Below are 21,202 nucleotides of genomic sequence, written 5' to 3'. Positions count from 1 at the left end.
GAGTCTGCTTGGATCCAACGTGGGAGCTCCCGGGATTTAACCCTTCAAACATTAGCGCGCTGATCTGTTCCAGACGCAGCAAAGCAGCGAAACAGTACGCAGGATAAAGATGATTCAAATCTATGCCCATGCAAATAAAAGGGAAGAAACTGTGGATTATTGCTCTCAGCTTGACTCAAGTAATACTGAATAAAAAGCTATTTAGTTTGACTCATTTCTTAATAATATTCTGATTGATATTCCTTTATTTGATGCAAAATACTGTCCCAGTTTGTACTTATTTGGTTTGTTTTTTCCAATATGAGGTTTTTAGTTACTGGTATTATATTTTCTTAAGTACCTTTTGAAACTAAGAAAAGTGTTTTTCACTGTGCATAACTGATATGTCAGCACAAGTGAATTAAAGTATAAGTAAACAAAATCAAGTTAATTTAATTTAATTTAATTGAACTGGACGGCAAGAGTTAACTGCAATATCAACATGCCAAAGGTGTGTGCATTTATTTCCTAAATCACAAATGTAAGCATTATTTACACATACTGAGATAAGAATATTCACATAAAAGCTTGCGTGTTTGGATTTTGGTGACATTAGGTCAAATCTAAGGCACAAGCGAGGCGTAGCGGTTTCGACTGGTGAAGCATCAGCTAAGCAGAAAGAAAAAAAAGTATGAAATATTGACAGGAACCCCAGGAGCTCGACCACATCGAGAGAAAAATAAATACATGAATAAATTAAAGACAAAATAGTTGTGTCCAGTCTTATCTGTCTGTCTGGGGTATTTCCCCAGGATTTAAGGATCCCACAGATCTGGAGCGTCTCCCCTGCTGGACTGGGAGGTGGAGCCGTCAGAAGAAAGAGGGGAGAGGTCAGGTTGTCCTACTGGCCCGACGCCCTCGCTGCTCTCTGCTGCTGCTCCAACATGGACCTGATCGCGGGAGACATCATGGCGGGGGACATGGCCGGTCGCAAGGGGTACTGTGCATTTTTACCAGGGATGTAAATGCACTGGAAGTATCTCTGGCCTGTGAACACAATATGACATGGACACTTTAGAGCTTTAGCGTATAACTTTTATACGATTTCTCACTACGGCTATGTTCAGAAGACTTTTGTCCGCAGAAATTTCAGTGAAGATAATGACCATTTCTGAAGAGTCCATCATGTTTTTTTAATTCCCAGTGTACTCCTTGGCTACTAGCAGCTGCGTAGAGGAACGGTGGTGGGTGGTGCGCGGTCACAAGGCTTGTATCATGTGGACGCGCCGGCAGTCTGGTTGTCATTACTTAAGATTCCTCAAGGGTGCAACAGAAACTACACACTGCAGCTACATCCCACCTCTACTAACAGTAGTATTGAGAGCTGAGACTGGCGCTGAGATTGTAACAATTTCATGCAACCTCAGGAAGTTACTGGTTCACAAAAGTAAAGTAAAATACATATTCTCATCATTTAAAGAGAACGAGTAACTTCTAGATCTGACAAAAAAAAAAACACCTGTGTGCTCCCCCTTGTCGTCTGTCTGTTTTCAAGATTTCAGCCATCCAATGCAGGCAAAAAGGTAAAAAAAAAAATGTTTTAACTTTCTTCTAGACTTTTTAAGAGGAACCCCCTATTTATTTGACACGTTCATCAGAAAGTCCCTTCCCTTACATTCAGAAAACATTTTTATAAAAACTTTAAAATTTCAGCAACTCTTACCTGGTTTCTTCTTTTCTGTCGTATTGTCATCAGTCTGGGTCTCTTCTGCAAGAAATGGGATCAAATACATATTTATATACAGTTGGTTTGTGGGTGTGAGTCAGTGAGAGGGATGGAAGACAAAAGATGGCATGCATGTAAGTCGGTGAAGGATGAAAAACAGCCTGGAAAGACAAAACAAAAGAGTTTGTGATGTTATTTCTCGCTTGTTAAAGCTGAAATTAAAATCAAATTGTTTCCAGAAATCAACATAAATCTCCTTGATATTTGTTCTGACTTGTGTACCTATATCGCACCAATTGTCAATAACAAACATTCAAACGTAATTTGTCTGCAATGACGGCGTCCTATATTTGGATGTTTCCCTGTTGCAATCAAGGTTTAAGTTTACCAGTGGCACTCAGCAGACCTTGAAATAATCAGCATAAAGAGAAACTAATATTAGGATTCAGTGCTCACATAACACTAGCACCACTCTCCAAATGGGGAAAAAAGCACAAATGCAAAATGTTGACTGTGCAAAGGGAGAGACATCTACAATTGCAGATGATAGATCATTGTCTTCTCAACATTTATCTGCTGTATGTTGCATTCTCACAAGAGCCATATAATTACCAATTCATATTTCCTCACACAGATTATTGAGATTTCCAATTTCAGTTTGACTCTAACTATGCTTTAAATAGGAATTCAGTTTTTTAAAGACTCTGTATGCGACCTTTTCTGTTAATTTTTTCTGGTCATTTTCTCTCAAAAAATTTAAATACTAGGTTGGTTACATTTGGGATTTTAACACATAAAACAGAGCATTTGACTGTTGGTTGGCAGAGTCCATAAAGTTGTTACATCTCCAAAAATGATGCCCATCTTAACAGATAATGTATGTTTGTCCTGCTTGCTTTGAAACAACCCAAATCCAAAACTCGCAGCAAATTGGACAAACAAACGCAACTTTGCACCAAAGAAATCAAGAAGATCACACGCTAAGTAACAGTGTCAGACGTTAATATCAGGAAAATGTGGAGTCACTCGGGGGCAGTGGGGGAGTGTTGATACTCCACTGGATGACTCAATAAGAACAGAACACTAATACCCCAATTTAATGGGTTTTGCTTCACGGATTTAATCAATCCAGCTAAGTATTATTGTTGCTAAATTCATCAAAGGCCGTAATCTCTTCCGATGACTCGAGGCGGCTCAAAAGACCGAAATCTCGACTCATTTAGCTCATCTCATTAAATTCTATTCCCTTATGTTCCTAATGTCATTAAAGCATATTCGTATTGAGTCAATCAGTAAAGAGATGGTGGAAAATTAACTGAATACCTTAAGCTTTACGGGAAGATCTTTTTCCATTCTCTAAGAACAACAAGCATAAGGTATAAAACCTGTCAACAAACTCAACATATCTTAGACCTCATGGTGAATAAGAAGTACTAAAAGTACTTTCTCTGTTCATCCAAGAAGCTTCATCGCTTCTGTGGCCTGGTTGAAATACCCTCGTGGAAAATCCCTTCATGTACTGTGTGTTGTCCTGTGTATTATCATTGTGTTTTGTGTTTTTTTGTGTTGTATTCTTCAATTCTCTGTCTCATGCCGTGTCGGATGCTGGTAACTTTTCCTTGCGGGAGTCATCCCAAAGAGATTGATAAAGCTAAGTCTAAATACAGCCAGCCAATCACCAGCCTCCTGCCTTTCCCATCACCTGACCTTCCTTGCTCAGCTGTTTCCCATTTCCCTCATCAGCCTTGCAGTATAAACACCGGCTCACTTCCACTCTGGAAAGATTGACAGGTTGTCTTGTTTTCTTATGCACTAGTGGTCCAGCATTTTGTTCACCCGGCCTGACCCCTTTTCAGACAAGTATGCCTGGTTTTGACCCTTGTTTTTGGGCTGTCGTTTCCAGTGGTTGGGCGTGGCTCACCTGCGTTACAGTGCTGCAGGAGCTTAGGGAACCTGCCTAAGAGTCGGAGCTTGGGAGGAGACGTGTTTTTTTCTGAATGCCGTGACAAAGTTTTTCCTTTTCTCCCATCAAATGGGGTAATGTTGTGTCCGCATCTTAAAATGTCTACAAATGAACTGTCAAGGGGGCACCGACTAACCAGCACCGGACTACAAAGAAAGAACTGGTCGGCTGACGGAGCAAAGCAACGCCGAGCCAAGGACGACAGGTAGGCCCACTCTTACATCTTTAGCTCTGAGGTTTCATATGAACTGGCTGCCACAACTCTGGAGGCCCTAGGAACAACGATGGTATCAATTCCTCCCAGGGTTGTGGTTATGCTGTGACATGACTTAAAGGTCCCATGACATGGTGCTCTTTAGATGCTTTCATATAGACCTTAGTGGCCAACTTCTCTGTGTGGGAAAAGCAGAGAAAGGGGAGGTAAACTTGCCCCTTATGACCTCATAAGGAGCAAGATGCCAGATTGGCCCATCTGAGGTTTCATTTTCTCAAAGTCAGAGCAGGATACCCAGGGCTCGGTTTACACCTTTCACCAATTCTAGCCACTGGGGGGGGGGCATAGGCAGACTGGGGGAACTCATATTAATGTTTAAAAACCTCAAAGTGACATTTTCATGCCATGCAACCTTTTTAAAGGGAAACATTGCAGATTTTAATCCAGCTGTGTCCTCATTGTGTGTGCAGTGTTTATATGAACAGTGTTTGCCGCGGTGCCAGAGCACAGAGCTCGGAGCAGCCCTGGTCTGCTGAAATCCACCGGATGACCCAAAGCGACTTCAGAAGAGCACGGTTACACCGAGCTCCGTGCATTAAAATCAGCAAGAGCCCATGTAGTCATGCTTCTGGGTTCAAGCCTGTTGTTTTCTGAGCCTTCACAGTGCACGTTGTGTACAAACAGTGCCTGTTTACTTCTCTCAAACTGTTTTATTAGTGCCGTTGCACTTGTTAATGCGGGACAACGTGCCCCGTTATCATTGGCATTAGTACACTGAGGCCCGCTCTGCGGCACACCAACGTCCACTGGGTTTCTTTATTTAGGCTTTTCCAAACACATTACACTGTTTTGGATGCCATAGTTTGTTTACAATCTTCTCCCTGATGACATCAAGCAGGTCGTAAAAGACGGGAAGCAACGATTGGTCGGGAACCAGCGTGTGGATTAGTAGTAGTAGTATTAGTAGTTTTCATGTCTTTTGGCCAAGTAAGAACTTATAAAGTAGAAAGCCTTCATTGTCATTATACACAAGTGCAGTACCTGTGCAACGAGAGTGAAGCGACCCCTTTACAGTGTCGACACAAAATATAAGAATATAAAGTATAGGTAGTGCAGGAAAAGAGAATTGGGGGGGGGGGGGGACCTGGTGCTCTCAGGACTGTGCACCAAGTCTCTGTATTTGCCTGATTGGACACAATTTTTTTTTTTTCAACCACATTTGTTGTGCCATCCTAAGTAAGTTCTGGATAAATAACACCATCCACGTTTGAGTTCAAACAAGTGTTAATAGTTGTTAATCGTGTCATGGTGACTGGATATGTATGGCTTCCATACTCACTAGATTGTGTTGGTTGTTTCTCTTTATCTAAAATGTGAGGGGAAGAAAAAGGAGAGAATATAAATGTCAGACTTCCTCGTCACACACGAGACCCCCTTCCTACTGGAGAAGCCATACCTTGAGCCTCTTTGACGGATTTAGTTTCAGCCTTCTCATCTTTGCCTGCGAAAAGGAGAGGAAAGAGCCTTATTACATCCTGCCAAATAACGCTCCGTAAATGTGTTGTACATTCAATATGCTGGCCATAATATTCTCTTCAGTGTAATGCAGCTTGACATACTGACTGGAACGTTATCATACATGCAAGAGGCAAATGCAATCCCATGATCTGCAGCTATGTTTGCAAGAAGTAGTTTTAATCTGAGATGTCCGGAGAGTTGTAACCCTCCCGTTGTCCTCGGGCTCACATTTGACCCATTTTCAAAAAGTTTCTAAATCAGAAATTTGGATTTCCTTCAACCAAATTGTAAAAGATAACGTGGATGGTTGCATATGACTTTCCTCACAAGTTGCATAACTTATCAGTTCACTGTTTTTTGTTGAATTTGGATGTTTAATTTTATAGCATCTTAAGAAAAAAGAAAGATTTTAACCTCATGTGTTCCCATATCAATGTTCTTTTTAATTCCCCCAAAAAACATGATCTATTCCACACAACGCTCTTTGACAAGTACAAACCTCTACTTTCATTAATTTTGGAGCGTCTTATTCAATTTATTATTCTTATTCAAAAAACAAAGTAACAAAAAGAGGCTCAAACTAAAATTGTTTATGGTTTTGTAAAAAAAAGAAGTGCAACAGATGCAAGTGCAACAGATTTAATCCAGGCGTTAACCAACAAGTGAAAGCGTACACACACACACACACACATGTTAAAATGTACACTTACTTTTCTTGTCGGCCACTGATTTTAATCGTGTTTTGGCTGAAAATAAAAAAGAATAAAATGAAAAACTGCAGGTTTCAGCAAACATTCTTCCAGAAACGATAGTACTAATAGTACTTTCTTGTTTCAAATAGAGGCCTACCACAGAGACTAATAATGTGTGTGTGTCGCCCTAGCTCACGTTAGAGAAAGTAACCATGGTTACCTGGTTGAGAGGATGTCCTGGCCGGTTTCTCCCCCCTGGCCTGAGAGGTCACATTGTCCCTCTCCCCAGCTTCTAGTCTCGTTCTCAGTCGGACCGGCTGTGGACGTGGTTCTGGATCCGAATCTGTTGAAAATCAATTTGATTTAAATTTACATCACTTGAACCCAGCACTGGTTGTGAATCTGCATGAGCAGAAAAGACAACGCAGATGGGAAAATGTACTAAATTGGATGATCAGTTATCATAAAAGTAAAAAACATTATGTGTTAAAGAGTTTTACCTTTCTTGGCTGTAGAAGCCTTGGCTTTGCTCCTGACGGGTGACACTTCTGAGAGGAGGAAACTCAATTAGTGTGTGTCACACTGTTTCAGACACAATGTGTGGGTCTCACTGTGTGTCTGTTTGTGTGTGTCTTACTGTTTCAGACACACTGTAATTGTCTTACTGTTTGTGACACACTGAGTGTCTGATTGTGTGTGTCTGATTGCGTTACACTCAGTGTCTGACTGTGTGTGTCTGACTGTGTGTGTCTGACTGTGCGTGTCACACCGTGTGTGTCTGACTGTTTGTGACACACTGTGTGTCGGATTGTGTGTGTCTGATTGCGTTACACTGCGTGTCTGACTGTTTGGAACACAGTGTGTGTGTGTGTGTGTGTGTGTGTGTGTGTGTGACACTGTGTGTACCTGTCTTGTCGGAGGCTGGTTTCCTGTTCTGTCGTGCTGCAGCTGCCGGCTCTAACATAAAGAGGGAGAGTCGTGATCAGTGGCCTGGATCATTTGTTTTCTTGGTAAAGTTTTAGCCGATCCACTACGTGATTATTCCAGTTCGGATATCAACCTGTGAACTAAATAAAAACCTTTTACCTCTCTTAGCAGCTGCTGCAGGTTTGCTTTTCTCTTTCACAGCTGGCTCTGTTAAAACCAAATGGTGATCCCTTTTCAGTCTTCTCGAATAATAACGGCGGTTTTATTCGTTTTTTTGTTTTTATTATAAGTTTTTTTTCTTGTTTTTTTTTGTTTTTAGGAGTTAGGTACATCTCAACAACAAATCTGTTAGAGAATGAGATCTTGTTTAAGCCAGACGCCCCAAAGTTTAACTCTACTGGAGACTTTTTAACAAAACACAATTCTTGTTTGGCATACTTTCATTTGGGGGGGGCGGGGTTGTCTTTCAAATTTTGTTGAGGGGGACAAATCTACCTCTACTAGGAAAGGCATGGCAGATTTATTTGCAGAACATTGAAGAGCAGTTAAAAACAATTAAAAAATATTAAAACCGGGAAAAGTAACAGTATCGTATTCAACACAAACAACGCCAGTACGGGACCATAATCAACCAGTAATCCTGATCTGGGTGGGATCCTGATCCCTCAAAATATTGGGGGCATATCCCCTGCATCTCTACCACCACTAAAAACAATGTAGACCTATGTCTTATTCCACAATTTTGCAATTGTCTTTATATTCTACTCACCTTTCTTAGCAGCCGGTTTGGTTTTCTCTTTAACAGCCGGCTCTGTTAAAATCAAATGCAAATGGCTCAAAGATATAAAATATAAAGGAACACATTACAGCCGGTTTCACATGATTTACTGTATGTAAAGTAGAAACTGTATTTAGAGCTCAAGTCCCGCCCCTCCTCCGAGAGGAACGTTATTAACGTTATTTTAGACTGAATCAAGCTGTCTGCTAGTGGTTAGTCGAGTTAGCTGTTAGCTGTTAGCTAAACTAACGTTAGCTTCCTGGTGGAGGCTGATGGCAGAAGCGTGGGAACAGATCGTGAGTCGTGCATGAAAATCGTGACACCTCAACAGCATGAGTTCCACCAATCGGAGGCATCCTTGTAGGATTGTTCAGGATTGTGGGTAATGGAAGTGCTTTTCTAAGACATCGCAAATAAAAGATCATCTCCAAACCAGGTTGGTGCCCCATGAACTTTTGGCATCTACTGAGCTTGAACAATCACGTAGTGATGTAGCGGTTGGGAGGCTGAATCTCATTTCTCTATCTTACCCCATAACCTTTCCCCTAGGTTTTGCACGTTCACGTTAGAGTAAGGGCTGTCCCAGTACTCATTTTGACCCAGGGGTAGATGAAGGGGTGTACACCCCTTTAAACCTAGGAGAACGCGAGCTGACTTGGTGGTTATATGAATTGCGCAACAGGCAACAACGTCTGCCAGATCGACCAGAGAGCCCCATAAACAAGTGTCTCCGGCTTAAATAAGTGATTTAAAAATTATGACAGTCTTGTTTTGTGTGCTACCATCAGCAGTAACCATGTTATGGCTTATACCCCAATTGTTAATGGAGAAATTATACTGTATTTTTACTTGTTGGGACTGTTGTGCTCCATTCTACCAAATGCTCCTTTACCTTTCTTAGCCACTGCGGGACTTTTGGTTTTCTCTTTTCTCACTGTGGGCTCTGGAACAAAAGCAAAGTAATAAGTGCACTGTATGTTAAATTAAAATGATATCCACAGATGGTTGTGGAGTTTATTCACCTTTCTTTGCAACGCCAGCTTTGGTTTTCTCTTTCAAAGCAGCGGCAGCATCTAGATTTGGATGATTAGGGTTGAATTATGTTATTCATATCTTTTTGAAGTGTGTAATGTCTGTCTGTATATTTACAGCAAAGTACGGCTCAAATTGCTGTCTGTGTCATTTGTAAAAACACTTAAGTGCACGCCATTGAAAAGCAAACGACTTCGCTGTAAACATAAATTACCTTTCTTTGTTTTGTCTCTGGCTGCTGCCGGCTCTGAGGGGATAATTGGAGGGAAATGGTTGAGTTAATTTTCCATAATGAATGCATCCTTGCAGTCTATGTGTACATCATGTTAAATGTCGCAGCTGTATTTATTTACAGGGAATCCTCCAGTGTACAGACAAATTAAATCTTTTTTTTTTTTAATGTCTCTTTTAATGCGGTACCTTTTTCCTTGGCAGCCTTGCTTTTCTTCTTTGCAGCTAGAAAGTAGCACATATTTATTATTGACAGCATTAATTAAAAGAAGTAATCAAGTGTGTGATTTTTAACTGCAACTGGAAGGGTGTGTACCTTTCACGGTGGAGGCAGACAACACTTCTTCCTCAACAGTCTCGGGTTCTTAAAGAGAAACAGAGTTTAAAGGGCAACTATGATTTTGTGGCTGATGGGAACACCAATATTTGACCTTGGTTTTGGTATTAAGGAAGTACGCTACTGTCTGCAGCGGTAAAACAAGCTAAGTTTGCAGAGCTGTGCACAGAAAACAGATTTACCTGGTCAAATATGACAAACGTTTGCATCTTACAATAGAGGTTTCTTAAATAAATGTATGTTCCAAGTACAAAATCATAGGTAGGTAAGGATTTATTTTCCTTTGAGTGACAGACAATGTTACAGATTTCTAACTACAAGACTGATTATGAGATAATAGTTGTGCCTCATTGACTATATGGTTTTAATCTGCACATACGGTTTAAGAATAACCAGATGTGATTAAATCATCTCTTCTCACCCCGGACTGGAGCTACAGCCAGCTGAGCTTCAGCAGCTGGAATCTGGATCTCAGGCTGAACCGGAGCCTCTGGTTCTGTGGCTTCTGGCTGGACTGGTTCAACTGGCTGGACTGGATCAACTGGTCCAGCAGGCTGGACTCTGTCAGCTGGCTGGACTGGGTCCGGTGGAGGCTGCATCACTGGCTGCATTGGTGGATATGATGGATACGAGTGGTATGGGTGGTACTGTGCGTAGAACGGGTGCATCGGCTGCGGTGGCTGCTGCTGCTGATAAAGAGGCGGTGGAGCTCCGGTGGTGACGGGGTGGGCGGTCAGAACAGGAGCAGACGGAGCTGGAATATAATAAATATGTGTTTTTATATTTCAGAAGAAGAGGCTGAGAATATGGACAAATCCTAGTTGTCCAGACTTCAAGGGTCTTCATTGTTTTATAGACTATGGTCCCTTAGCTGAAAGAAACACAGAATAGGGCCCCAACTATATATATACTGTACAAAATGTAGCTGCATGTTAAACTGGGCCAGCTGGACGAAAACAAATGAATATTAATATATAATTTATGCATCCATGTTTTTAAACATGCATGTGGAAGGCACAGTAAATACTTAAGCTAAACTGTTGCATTACCTATAGCAAGCTTATCTTCAACATATACTTAATTTTTTTTTCAAATACTGCAGGGCAATTAATTGTTAATATGCTGGATTGATATTAAAGTATATATTTAGACATGTTTAAAAAACTTTCAAAACTAGTATTTCAACGTGGGGGTCCATCAGAGACACAGTCATGTTAACCCCTTACAGTTGGATATAGATGGAAGGAAGAACACAGCCCCTTAATTTTTATCCCTATAATTGCTGTTTTAATCAACATAGAAATGATAACATTAAAAGAAATGCATGTAAACCGTGATAAGATCTCGTGAATCGATGTTTAACAGCAGATATAGCGCTAAAAATACCAGAACTGCCACCGATTTTAAGGGGCCATGATCTTCCTTTCATCTTTATCCTTTTACTGGTATTACATCACTGAGTTGACAGGACAACAGTGTGAAATACCTGACGCGGTCGGAGGAGGGTACGGGTTATCCGTGACGACGTGATGAACTGGAAGCAAAATACATTTTTAAAGCAGGTTGTCATCTCCCAGAGTTATGAAACTGATGTTTATGTCCCGTGTGTAACTGTTACGTACCGTACCAGCCAGGCGGGGACGGGCAGTAGACCGGTGCAGGTCTGCAAGGACCCACTGAAACACACGAGTGCCTCCAGATTACTGCATGAAAGTCATTCTACTAATTATACTGTATATATTTACTTTTGAATAGGCACTTTAAATACACCATAAAAATAATAGTTGGTATACCTTCTTCTCCAGATTCTGAGACTTCTTCCTTTTTCGTCTTGGTCTCTGTCAAAAAAGGTTATGAAGAACAAATAAAAATATAATATTCATAAAATGAATATACTGTTTATCCGCTTTTTTTTACAGCAGTCTCTCTTCTCATAGTTATCCTTTTTACTTGTGTTTTGAATGGGAGCAGTGTTCATTCATGGGAGATGGGAAATTGCACTTTATGTGAGCATGCAATGACAATAAAAACAATAGATTTTCTCTCTCTCTCTCTCTCTCTCTCTCTCTCTCCGGCTGCCTCTGATGTTCAGCCTCTCTCCCTTGTGTTCGTTTCCTTCTCGTGTGTGTGTGTTTGTGTGTGTGTCTCCATTGTGGAGACAAAACATTTTGTCATCCTGATTGTCTATACTGTAATGTTACTATATGCATCTATTCTGTACACACTGTTTATCTGCATCGAGGCTCTGAGGACTGTACAGATCATAAAGCACCTTGAGGTTTGGGATACGGTAGCCTGGTTGACACCAGACCCTTCTCAGTTGGAACTGATTTTGGGCTTCATACATAAAATCTGTCTTGACAACAGAATGTCTTCCCAGATGAATAGTTTAAGACCCACAGTACAATACCTTTTGATGACTCTCATCCCAGGATGAGTGTGCAGGTGTCTCATAGTGCTTACCTTTTTTGGGAGCCTTGGTGGGAGTCTTCTTTTCCACTCTCCTTGCTTTTTTTATTGTAATTTAAAAAAGAGACATCTCATTAATTTAAATAATGACAACACCTTGACATAAATTGTGAAAAGGTGTCATTGGAAAGGTTACGTTGCATTTATTCCTGTGATGTTATTGTAGCTTTCTTTGCACGTTTGCGTCAGTTTAAGCTTAAACGAACACGTCAACACGTTTGTGAAATGCCCCTCGGGTAGATGGCTAAAACATTTTTGAAATAATTTCCATCTTCTGTTGTTTGTAATGAGAAGTTTATTATTTTTATGGATTTCACAAATTTCAGTATGACAGTTCTGAGCATGGCCAACTCACATCTGCCCGGACCAGAGCCGGTCTGACCCGACTCTCATCGGGTATATGACACGTTAAGCCGTAAACCGTTTACATCTGTCAACTGTGGCTAAGATGTATATTAGATTCATTGGCTGAGGGGAAGACCAGCTGCTTTTGAGCCTGCTAGCAATGAAACAAAGGAAAAGAAGATGGACTGTTTGTCCTTTGTATGACGGCAGACGTAAATATGGTGGGTTCAATATCCTCGTGAAACAAAAGAGGATAATAGATGAAGATGAGCGTTTTAGAATACTTCAGCATGCCTGCACAACGATTGGATGACCTACTTGGTCGGATCGAGCCGTTCATTCACCATTAAAGAACTCATCCTAACCCACTGAGTTTACACCAGAGACTTAGAGTTGCAGACTGGCACGTTTGCTCGGAAAACTTGACCTTAAACTCGTCCATGCTTCCTGTTTCCACTTTGTCACACACGGCTGAAATAAATAGAGCGGTGTGTAAAATCATGGCCCGCCAGCAAGATCTGTCATTTTGACGTCACATTGCCAGGTCGGCCGTGGCAACCGTGAATAAGCCTTAAAGCAGCATCCGTGTAGCAGGGATCAGATAGGAGGGATATATCTTTAAAAGGGCCGCCATGATGTGAGACTGGCTTGGATTGGTGGGTGAGTGTGTGTGTGTGAGTGTGTGTGTGTGTGTGTGTGTGTGTGTGATATATAACTTCCAAATCCTGCATTGACTAACGCTTGGCTCATGCCTGTAGTAAGTGCGAGTACCTCTGAAAGGAGGAGGAAGTTTCCTGATCCGACTGATTTGTGGCTCCAGTTTTACCATCCTGGGCAGACCTGGATGCAACACACACACACACACACACACACACACACACACACACACTTTACTCCACTTCATCACAATGAGGACTGTTAAAACAGATATTATAGGACATTTTACACTTATTCCAAGACAAACCAGGTATAAAGATGACATGTTTCAGTGTTCAGTTTTACCTTTCTTTGTTAGCTTATCATCAGTCTTTTCACCTTCAAAATAAAAACAACAACAACACAAACAATTATTAAAATTACAAACAATACAAATGCAAACTTGCCTATGCTTCACATTGCACCGTTAGAGTTATCACTAGCTTCATGTTAGAGTCAGTTAAGGTGATTTTGAGGGGGGGGGGATGCATCCCTGTGTTCGATGACTTCTGCCTCTGATGTAGCAGGCCTCCAACCTGCTTTGTCACCCAATGTTCAGTTTTAGATTATAGAATAACACTGAACATCAGCTTTGTTATCATACCTATGCAATAGTTTTATAGGTATCTACGTTAAGAGATGAGAACTGAGGTTTGTGTCGTGGCTTTATCCTTTCGGTTGTCTTCAGGTCTAATTTGACCCCTTTCCAAAAGTTTCTACATAAGAAATGTGGGTTTCTTTCAAACAAATTGTCCAAAAAAGTAACGTCCATAAAAAAAAACAACAACGTTCCTCACACGTTGAATTAATGATCAGTTCACTACTTTCATTGAATCTTTTTGTAAATTTTGTAGTACAATTGGTATAAGAACTTTACAAATAGTGTAAAAAGAGACAAACGTCAATAAAAGTGTGAACAAATGTCAAATAGAAAATATGTTGAAAAAAGTAAAAGTGACAAATGTTAAAAAAAAGCTTCAAAAATGTGGGGAAGAACCCACGAAAACTTGAAAAAGGCTCAGAAAAAGTCGAAAAACGTTAAACGTGAAAAATCATTGGGGTAAGCAACAAAAGGGTCGAAAAAGACAACCAGGACCTTGATAAAAGGTTTTTCATTTTAAGTTTTGACTCTGAAAAACAAAAATATCCAGGTGGGCGGGATGACGACACAAGGGTTAACGGGATTCTCTTTAGTCAAAACTTTGAATGTTATCCGTACCTTTTTTCCTTCTCAAAGCTGAAACTCTTCTCGGAGCATCTGAAGACACAAACATGAGATAGTGATCACGTGGAAGATGAACAGAAGTGTTCTACTACGGCTGCAGTAACATAAGAATCTGCATTCATCACAGCAAAGCTAGTAAATATTCTGACATTACTTCCAGACAGGAAACCATATTTTTGTGCAAGAACGCAAACAAAAAAGCATTTGAGTGTAAAGTTTCTTTACTTCCTTGAAACTAAATGCAAGTTGTCTTTGTGAAGACGATAAATGAACATGGAAGAGTATCTCCGACCTTTTTTCTTAGCGGTCTCGGTGGCGGACTCCGTGGTCTTTGCAGAGTGCATGCAGGGACACACTGAAACCACAAAGCACACATGTCAAGTTACAGAGGAACCTCGCAGTTAGATAGATGGATGGATGGATGGATGGATAGATGGTGTTACAACAGCAAAATCAGTAGCACAGAACATAAATGAAATACTAGGATACAACATACATTAACTAATAATAGGACCAAAATACAAGAACAAATATTTGACTATATACAAGATGGGACTACAAAATGTGCAACAGCTCAAACCCCTCTCGGCTCTCTGACCTGTGGGTTCAGTCTGTGGTGCTACATCCACCGTCGCCTTCGCCTCCTTGTCGTCTTCATCGTCCTCCTCCTCTTTATCTTCAACCTCGTCTACAGTTTTCTTCAGTTCAGCTGTCGGCTCTTCATCTTCCCCCTCATCCTCCTCTTCCCCTTCGAGAGCAGCAGGCTGACTGGTGACTGGGTGGGAAAGTAGATCCAGTTAGGTTTAAGATGTGACTGATTTACACTCTCCCGCTACCAGTCCACCGTCTGGGCACTGCCATGGTGCTCTTAAGCAAGGCACCGAACCCCCAACTGCTTCAAGCGCCTTTTCATGGGCAGCCCCCCCCTCCCCACATCTCTCCATTTAGTGCTTGTGTGTGTAATAACAAGTGAAAACATGTAATTTCCCCTTGCAGGATTGATAAAGTATAGACCTGAAGTTTTCAAAAAAGTGAAACGTGACAATTGAGTTCTGATAAGCTTGTGATGTTGAACGGTGTGTAAAACACAGCAGGATATAGTGTGTGTGTGTGTGTGTGTGTGTGTGTGTGTGTGTGTGTAATGGATGTGGGACACCCACTGATTGTTTCTGCTTCATCCTCTTCAGTCTTGTCTTCATCAGCAGCGTGTTTGATGTCCTCGTTCTCGTCGGTCTCCGTCTTCACCGCCTCCTCCTGGACAGTGAGCGCTGCTGCAGCTACAAACACACAGTGTAGTATAATGACACAGTGTAGTATAATGACACAGTGTAGTATAATGACACAGTGTAGTATAATGACACAGTGTAGTATAATGACACAGTGTAGTATAATGACACAGTGTAGTATAATGACACAGTGTAGTATAATGACACAGTGTAGTATAATGACACAGTGTAGTATAATGACACAGTGTAGTATATTTACACAGTGTAGTAATGACACAGTGTAGTATAATGACACAGTGTAGTATATTTACACAGTGTAGTATATTTACACAGTGCAGTATAATGACACAATGTAGTATAATTACACAGTGTAGTATAATTACACAGTGTACTATAATGGCACAGTGTAGTATATTTACACAGTGTAGTATATTTACACAATGTAATATATTGACACAGTGTAGTAATGACAGTGTACGATAATGGCACAGTGTAGTATATTTACACAGTGCAGTATAATGACACAATGTAGTATAATTACACAGTGTACTATAATGGCACAGTGTAGTATATTTACACAGTGTAGTATATTTACACAATGTAGTATAATGACACAGTGTACTATAATGGCACAGTGTAGTATAATTGCGCAGTCTGTGTACAAAAACGACTTTTCCATGACTTGAGGTCTACTGGGAAACGTTTGGGAGACTGTATGAACGTTAGAGAACTTAGAAAAATAAATCAGAAGATTTAAATGCACCACAGCAAGAAAATGTCTTTCTTTATAATTCAGATTTATCCTGAAGAAATAGTTATTTTGAGTTACGATTACTTGCTTTATAATATTATTGCTGATGTATTTTCATCCGTTGTCCTTGTCCAGATGTAAAAAGGCATCATAAAATAGAATAAAAAGACATATCTTATCAAATTAAAACACAATAAATATGTACAAAATAGTAAACAATCATCCCCATCTACTTTTCTACTTTTATTCTTTTTTTGCTTTGATATATTATGAATAGAAGTATAATTAGACATTATCTTTAAAAAAGCATTTTAACATCCAGGCCAGAGGACTGCAAATGAAAAATAGCTTTTTGGCTATGTCTGCCATTTTTATCATATCCATAACCATGGGTTTTATTAAACTGAACGGACTTGACGTTATCTTTCTTTGTTGTCCATAAAGTTAATTTAAATGTCCACCTGCTGCCGGACCAATCAGAAGCGAGCATTTTTCTCTGGCTGGGGAGTCCCGTAATAAAAGACAAAATGAAAGGTATTGATAATGGTTGACTGTACCTGCTTGCAAGACGTCGTCAACATCATCTTCATCATCTTCTTTATCGTCATCTTCGTCATTATTGTCTTCTTCATCCTCACCAGCTAAGGACTCTGGTGTGACTTCATCTTCATCATCATCATCATCTTGTACTGGGTCAAACAGTGTTTCTTTTTCTTCTTCCTGATCGAAGGTGAACTCCAACGAGCTGGTGTCAATAACTCCATCTTCATCTTCGTCATCGTCGGTTGAGTCATAGGTGATGTCACTGCTGAAGTCCGTCTCTTCATCAGTCTCAAGAGCAGTGTCGTCGTCATCTTCATCGCCTAAGACTCCGCTGTCTGTACTCTCAAAGGAAGACGCGCCGACATCTTCCTCCTCTTCCGCTTTAGCGTCGTCGTCGTGGATGTCTTCTTCAGTGACATCATCGGGTTTGTCATCATCTTCATCTTCATCGTCCAGGTCTACTTTATCGAGTTTGAGGTCTTCGTCTTTCAGGTACCTGTCTTCCTCATCGTCTTCATCATCTGCAAAGTGTTCAGAGGAGGCGACGGAGATGTCCTCGTCTGATTGGTCCAGACCATCATCCTCATCCTCATCATCCTCATCTGTCTCTTTGGCAACTTTGACGCTTTTGTCCAGGTGTTCATCATCATCATCATCATCATCATCATCATCATCATCATCGGCAAAAGGTAAAGCAGAAATGTCTTCCTCCTTGGCAAGTTTGTGATCTTCCTCCTCTTCATCGTCCTCACTGGCAGCAGGAAGAGGAAGATCAAGCTCTAGGTCGCTGTCGGATGTCTCCACGCCCTCCGCTAATCTGTCATCTTCGTCATCTTCATCGTCCTCATCGTCCTTCTCTTTCTCCTCCTCCTCGCTGGAAAGGAGTGCAGATTCACTGACGTCTGAGGAGTCGGTGACTTCGTCGTCTTCGTCATCTTCGTCATCTTCATCGTCACTGTCTACGACGTCAACAGGTGCGTCGGAGTCAGGAGACACCGCCGCCTCTTGATCCTCAGATGTGGAGATAGGTTCGGGAGAAACTTCATCTTCATCCTCTGCATCAGACTCTTCTGCATCATCTTCATCAGCAGCATCTGCCTTCTCGTCGTCATCATCATCATCATCATCATAATCATCATCATCATCCTCATCGGTATCAGCAGCTGCAGGCTCAGACTCTTCTTCATCAGCAGCATATGCCTTCCCGTCTTCCTGCTCCTCATCCTCTTTGTCTTCTTCTGCTGCTTCCTCTTTCACTTCTTCTTCCTCATCTTCATCAGTCTCAGCTGCAGCTGCTTCAGGTTCCTTCTCCTCTTCTTCGTCTTCATCCTCCTCCCTCGCCATCTCTGCAGATACCTTCACCTCCTCATCCTCCTCTTCATCATCAGCTGCTTCAAGTCCCTCTCGCTCCTGCTCTTCCTCTCTTTGCCCTCCTTCCTCTTCCCACTCCTCTTCCTCCTCCACTGCCACAATTTCTGTCTCCTCCTCTTCTTCCTCTTCCTCCTCATCCACAGCTTCTGCCCCCTCCTCCTCTTCTTCCTCTTCTTCCTCTTCCTCCCCATCCACAGCTTCTGCCCCCTCCTCCTCTTCTTCCTCTTCCTCGTCATCCACAGCTTCTTCCTCCTCCTCTTCATCCACAGCTTCTGCTTCCTCATCCCATTCTTCTTCTTCTTCCTCCTCTTCCACCTCCTCTCCTTCAGCTTCCTCCTCCTCATAATATTTTTCATATGCCTCATTGTACTCCTCTTCATAATCCTCTTCATACTCTTCTTCATACTCTTCCTCCTCTTCCTCCTCTAGTTCTTCATCCTCCTCTTCCTTGCCATCAGCCTCCACTTCATCTCCCTCTTCTTCTCCCACCTCCTCTTCTTCTTCCTCCACAACTTCAATCACGGGTGGTATTGCCTTTGCTTGCATCCCTACAACTGTATGAAAAACGTTAATGTTATTCTAATTATCAGTGTAATAATGTTCTTATACAACATAAACATCACACAAATCAATACAACTGTTGCACACTTTCTTGGGGTTGATGCAACCCTGAGAGATACTTCAATTTTACTCTCACAGCTGTCCCCTGTACTACAAAGTACCCTGAAGGAAGGGGACATGGATGAGAACCTTTTGATGTTACACATCAATATGTATAGTGTTGTAAGCAATGCATTTATAATTACTGAACTAATAAATATGTTGTGGAATAACTCCGAACCAAAAGTGTATTGTACAGCATAGGCTAAGAGGGGCCATAGGCCATACATCAACAATGCATGCACATACTCCACTTTTACTTCACACACACAAACATAAAAAGCATGCACATACACCACCTTCACCTCACACACATTACTTTTTCTCCAGCAAAGTTGTCTGTTTGAACTAAAGTGTGTGCAAGCTGAACTGTGCTATTTCCTCATCGTTCCCCAGACCAACAGAAAATAAGGACATTTATGAGCCAAGAACCTATAATTCTCTAGCATTGGGAGTATGCTGGAGCATGACCATCTGCGCGATACACACTCAACATGTAGGCGAGAGCCGGAACAGTTGAAACTCTTTTTAATTAAACGTAATTTACAAAGCGGCCATATCGCACTGAAATCTAATATTTTTTCACCAACGTGTCATCTGTCAAATACAGTTGCATTTTCAGCTGTGAACAAAACCGTTCAGGAGTTATTACAACAAAAGTGGGACGTGTATAATGTTTCATCTGTCCCTCCTGGACGGGACAAATGAAACGGCATGGAGAGAAGATTGAAACACACAGTTTAAGCCTTATAAACCTCCCACAGCTTTAATATTTTACTATATGAATGAATGGTACTTCCAAAAGGTTATTTTAGATAGATTGTTGCAGGGCTATACATCTTTGTTAATGTCTGTTAACATCTAATTGCCGTCATCGTAAAGTGTGTATGAAGTGGTTATTGAAATATCATGTAATGTGGATGATTTGGACATTTTTATAGCTAGAAAAGTACGTTTTTCCATTTTATATCATGTAAATATAAAGGAAATAAAATTGTGACAGATTTGCAAACCACGTATATATTGTGGCAACAAATGTTCTTAATTAAATAGATTGGAGTATATTTCAGAAATAGTTATAGCTTTTTTGTTAGTTATTAATTTAAGAGACTCAAAATATGTCAAATTAAATTTGGAATAATTTAAAGCAAGGTCTTGAATTGGAAAACTTTGATTTATGAACAGGAAACTTCACTAATAAAATGTAAAAAAAGATTACCAATATTACATATGTTTCTATCTTTACATTCAAAATATGTTATATGTTTCCCTTCATGTGTGATTCTATGTGTTGTATTAGAAACCATCAAATTCAAAAAACAAAATTTCCAGAATGTAAATATAATATATACTGAAATAATACAAAATGAACAACCATAAAAGAGATGAGTAAACGATTTTTGCTCGTTCTTAAAAAAAACAGCAATAATTGTCGACTGGCATGAATTTCGAGGTTAAATAAGTTTGTAGGGTTTGTTTTATGTAATATTTTCAAATGTATTTACCTTCCTTTGTTCGAGATACAATATCTAAAAGGAAGCAGCCCTAAACAGTTAATATCATTAAAATGATAATTCCAGAAATAGTTAACGAGGTGTTATTTTCTTTAAATTTAGAAAGCATTTTCTGATGTGCTTATAAGTACAACTCCTGCTCATAACATCCATACCGTTAATATATAAAGAGTAAAATTAAAATTAGGAACTTCATTTTGTTTTTTTATAACTTTTCATTAATTCTAAAATGCCATTAGGGATAGATGTGAAGACTGAGTTATATTTTTGGAACGTTAGCGGGAATGCCTTCTCTCTGAGAAAGGATTCATAGTTTAATAATTGGCTGTTAAAATCAAAAAGATCCTTTACGAAGATAATACCTCTATCGGTCCATTTGTGCAAATACAGTGACTTATTCCTCTTAGTGATGCATTCATTATTCCACAGGATAGATTTGTGTGGAGAAAAGTTATGGGAATGACACAGCTTCCATGCCAATAGAGCTTATTGATAAAAATGGGATAGTTTTAATGGCAAGCTTGTAATATTGTAGTTACAATTCAACAAAAATGTAAGATCTCCTACATTATGAAACATGTTATTGAGAATAAAGTACCACAAAGACTCTGCTGCTCTTAAACACCGTTCCATGTTTTGTGTGAACCGTAAATCCCTTATTCCATCATCAGCAATTAACCAGCATTTCAATCAGCATTGGGTTTCCTCTTCCAGCGATAGGAAGGATGGATGGACTTAACGACCATTTATTTAAATGAAAATCCTCCAGATCACGGCTTTAAACAGATCCATACTTCTACTTTAGAGTCACCACATGTCATACAATTGTATTCATATTTATTCAGACACAGATACATTGACATTTAATTTAATTTGTTTATTTGTCTTTGGATAGTGGGAGAAAACCTGACTACAGGAAAACACGTGCATGAATATTATTGCACTCAGTGATTGATTGTTTATTTGAATATTTATGTATTTTGGGGTAAATTAGAGTGTCCAATT

General features: G+C 40.3%; 1 protein-coding gene across 1 annotated transcript in view; it reads right to left on the bottom strand.

Annotated features, from left to right (window-relative positions):
• Positions 1-486: 486 nt before the first annotated feature.
• LOC117961825 (FK506-binding protein 5-like) overlaps positions 487-21,202 on the bottom strand; it is a 21,705-nt gene continuing 989 nt past the window's right edge. The window contains exons 2-28 of the mRNA XM_034900760.1: positions 16,667-18,577; positions 15,293-15,415; positions 14,731-14,907; positions 14,425-14,487; positions 14,127-14,165; positions 13,214-13,246; positions 12,983-13,051; positions 11,861-11,905; positions 11,191-11,235; positions 11,020-11,073; positions 10,884-10,931; positions 9,819-10,151; positions 9,377-9,424; positions 9,250-9,285; positions 9,044-9,076; positions 8,820-8,870; positions 8,690-8,740; positions 7,789-7,830; positions 7,179-7,226; positions 6,999-7,049; positions 6,593-6,640; positions 6,313-6,435; positions 6,111-6,146; positions 5,339-5,383; positions 5,222-5,248; positions 1,703-1,747; positions 487-1,026 (exon numbers count right to left, since the gene is read on the bottom strand). Of these exons, the coding sequence (XP_034756651.1) occupies positions 881-1,026; positions 1,703-1,747; positions 5,222-5,248; positions 5,339-5,383; positions 6,111-6,146; positions 6,313-6,435; positions 6,593-6,640; positions 6,999-7,049; positions 7,179-7,226; positions 7,789-7,830; positions 8,690-8,740; positions 8,820-8,870; positions 9,044-9,076; positions 9,250-9,285; positions 9,377-9,424; positions 9,819-10,151; positions 10,884-10,931; positions 11,020-11,073; positions 11,191-11,235; positions 11,861-11,905; positions 12,983-13,051; positions 13,214-13,246; positions 14,127-14,165; positions 14,425-14,487; positions 14,731-14,907; positions 15,293-15,415; positions 16,667-18,577 (3,770 nt within the window). The 3' untranslated portion in view covers positions 487-880. The remainder of the gene's footprint in view (positions 1,027-1,702; positions 1,748-5,221; positions 5,249-5,338; positions 5,384-6,110; positions 6,147-6,312; positions 6,436-6,592; positions 6,641-6,998; positions 7,050-7,178; positions 7,227-7,788; positions 7,831-8,689; positions 8,741-8,819; positions 8,871-9,043; positions 9,077-9,249; positions 9,286-9,376; positions 9,425-9,818; positions 10,152-10,883; positions 10,932-11,019; positions 11,074-11,190; positions 11,236-11,860; positions 11,906-12,982; positions 13,052-13,213; positions 13,247-14,126; positions 14,166-14,424; positions 14,488-14,730; positions 14,908-15,292; positions 15,416-16,666; positions 18,578-21,202) is intronic.

The sequence above is a fragment of the Etheostoma cragini genome, chromosome 18 (genome assembly GCF_013103735.1).
Source record: "Etheostoma cragini isolate CJK2018 chromosome 18, CSU_Ecrag_1.0, whole genome shotgun sequence".
NCBI classification, from domain to species: domain Eukaryota; kingdom Metazoa; phylum Chordata; class Actinopteri; order Perciformes; family Percidae; genus Etheostoma; species Etheostoma cragini.
The sequence above is the reverse complement of the archived record's forward strand: the minus strand, read 5'-3'. Positions and strand labels throughout refer to the sequence as shown.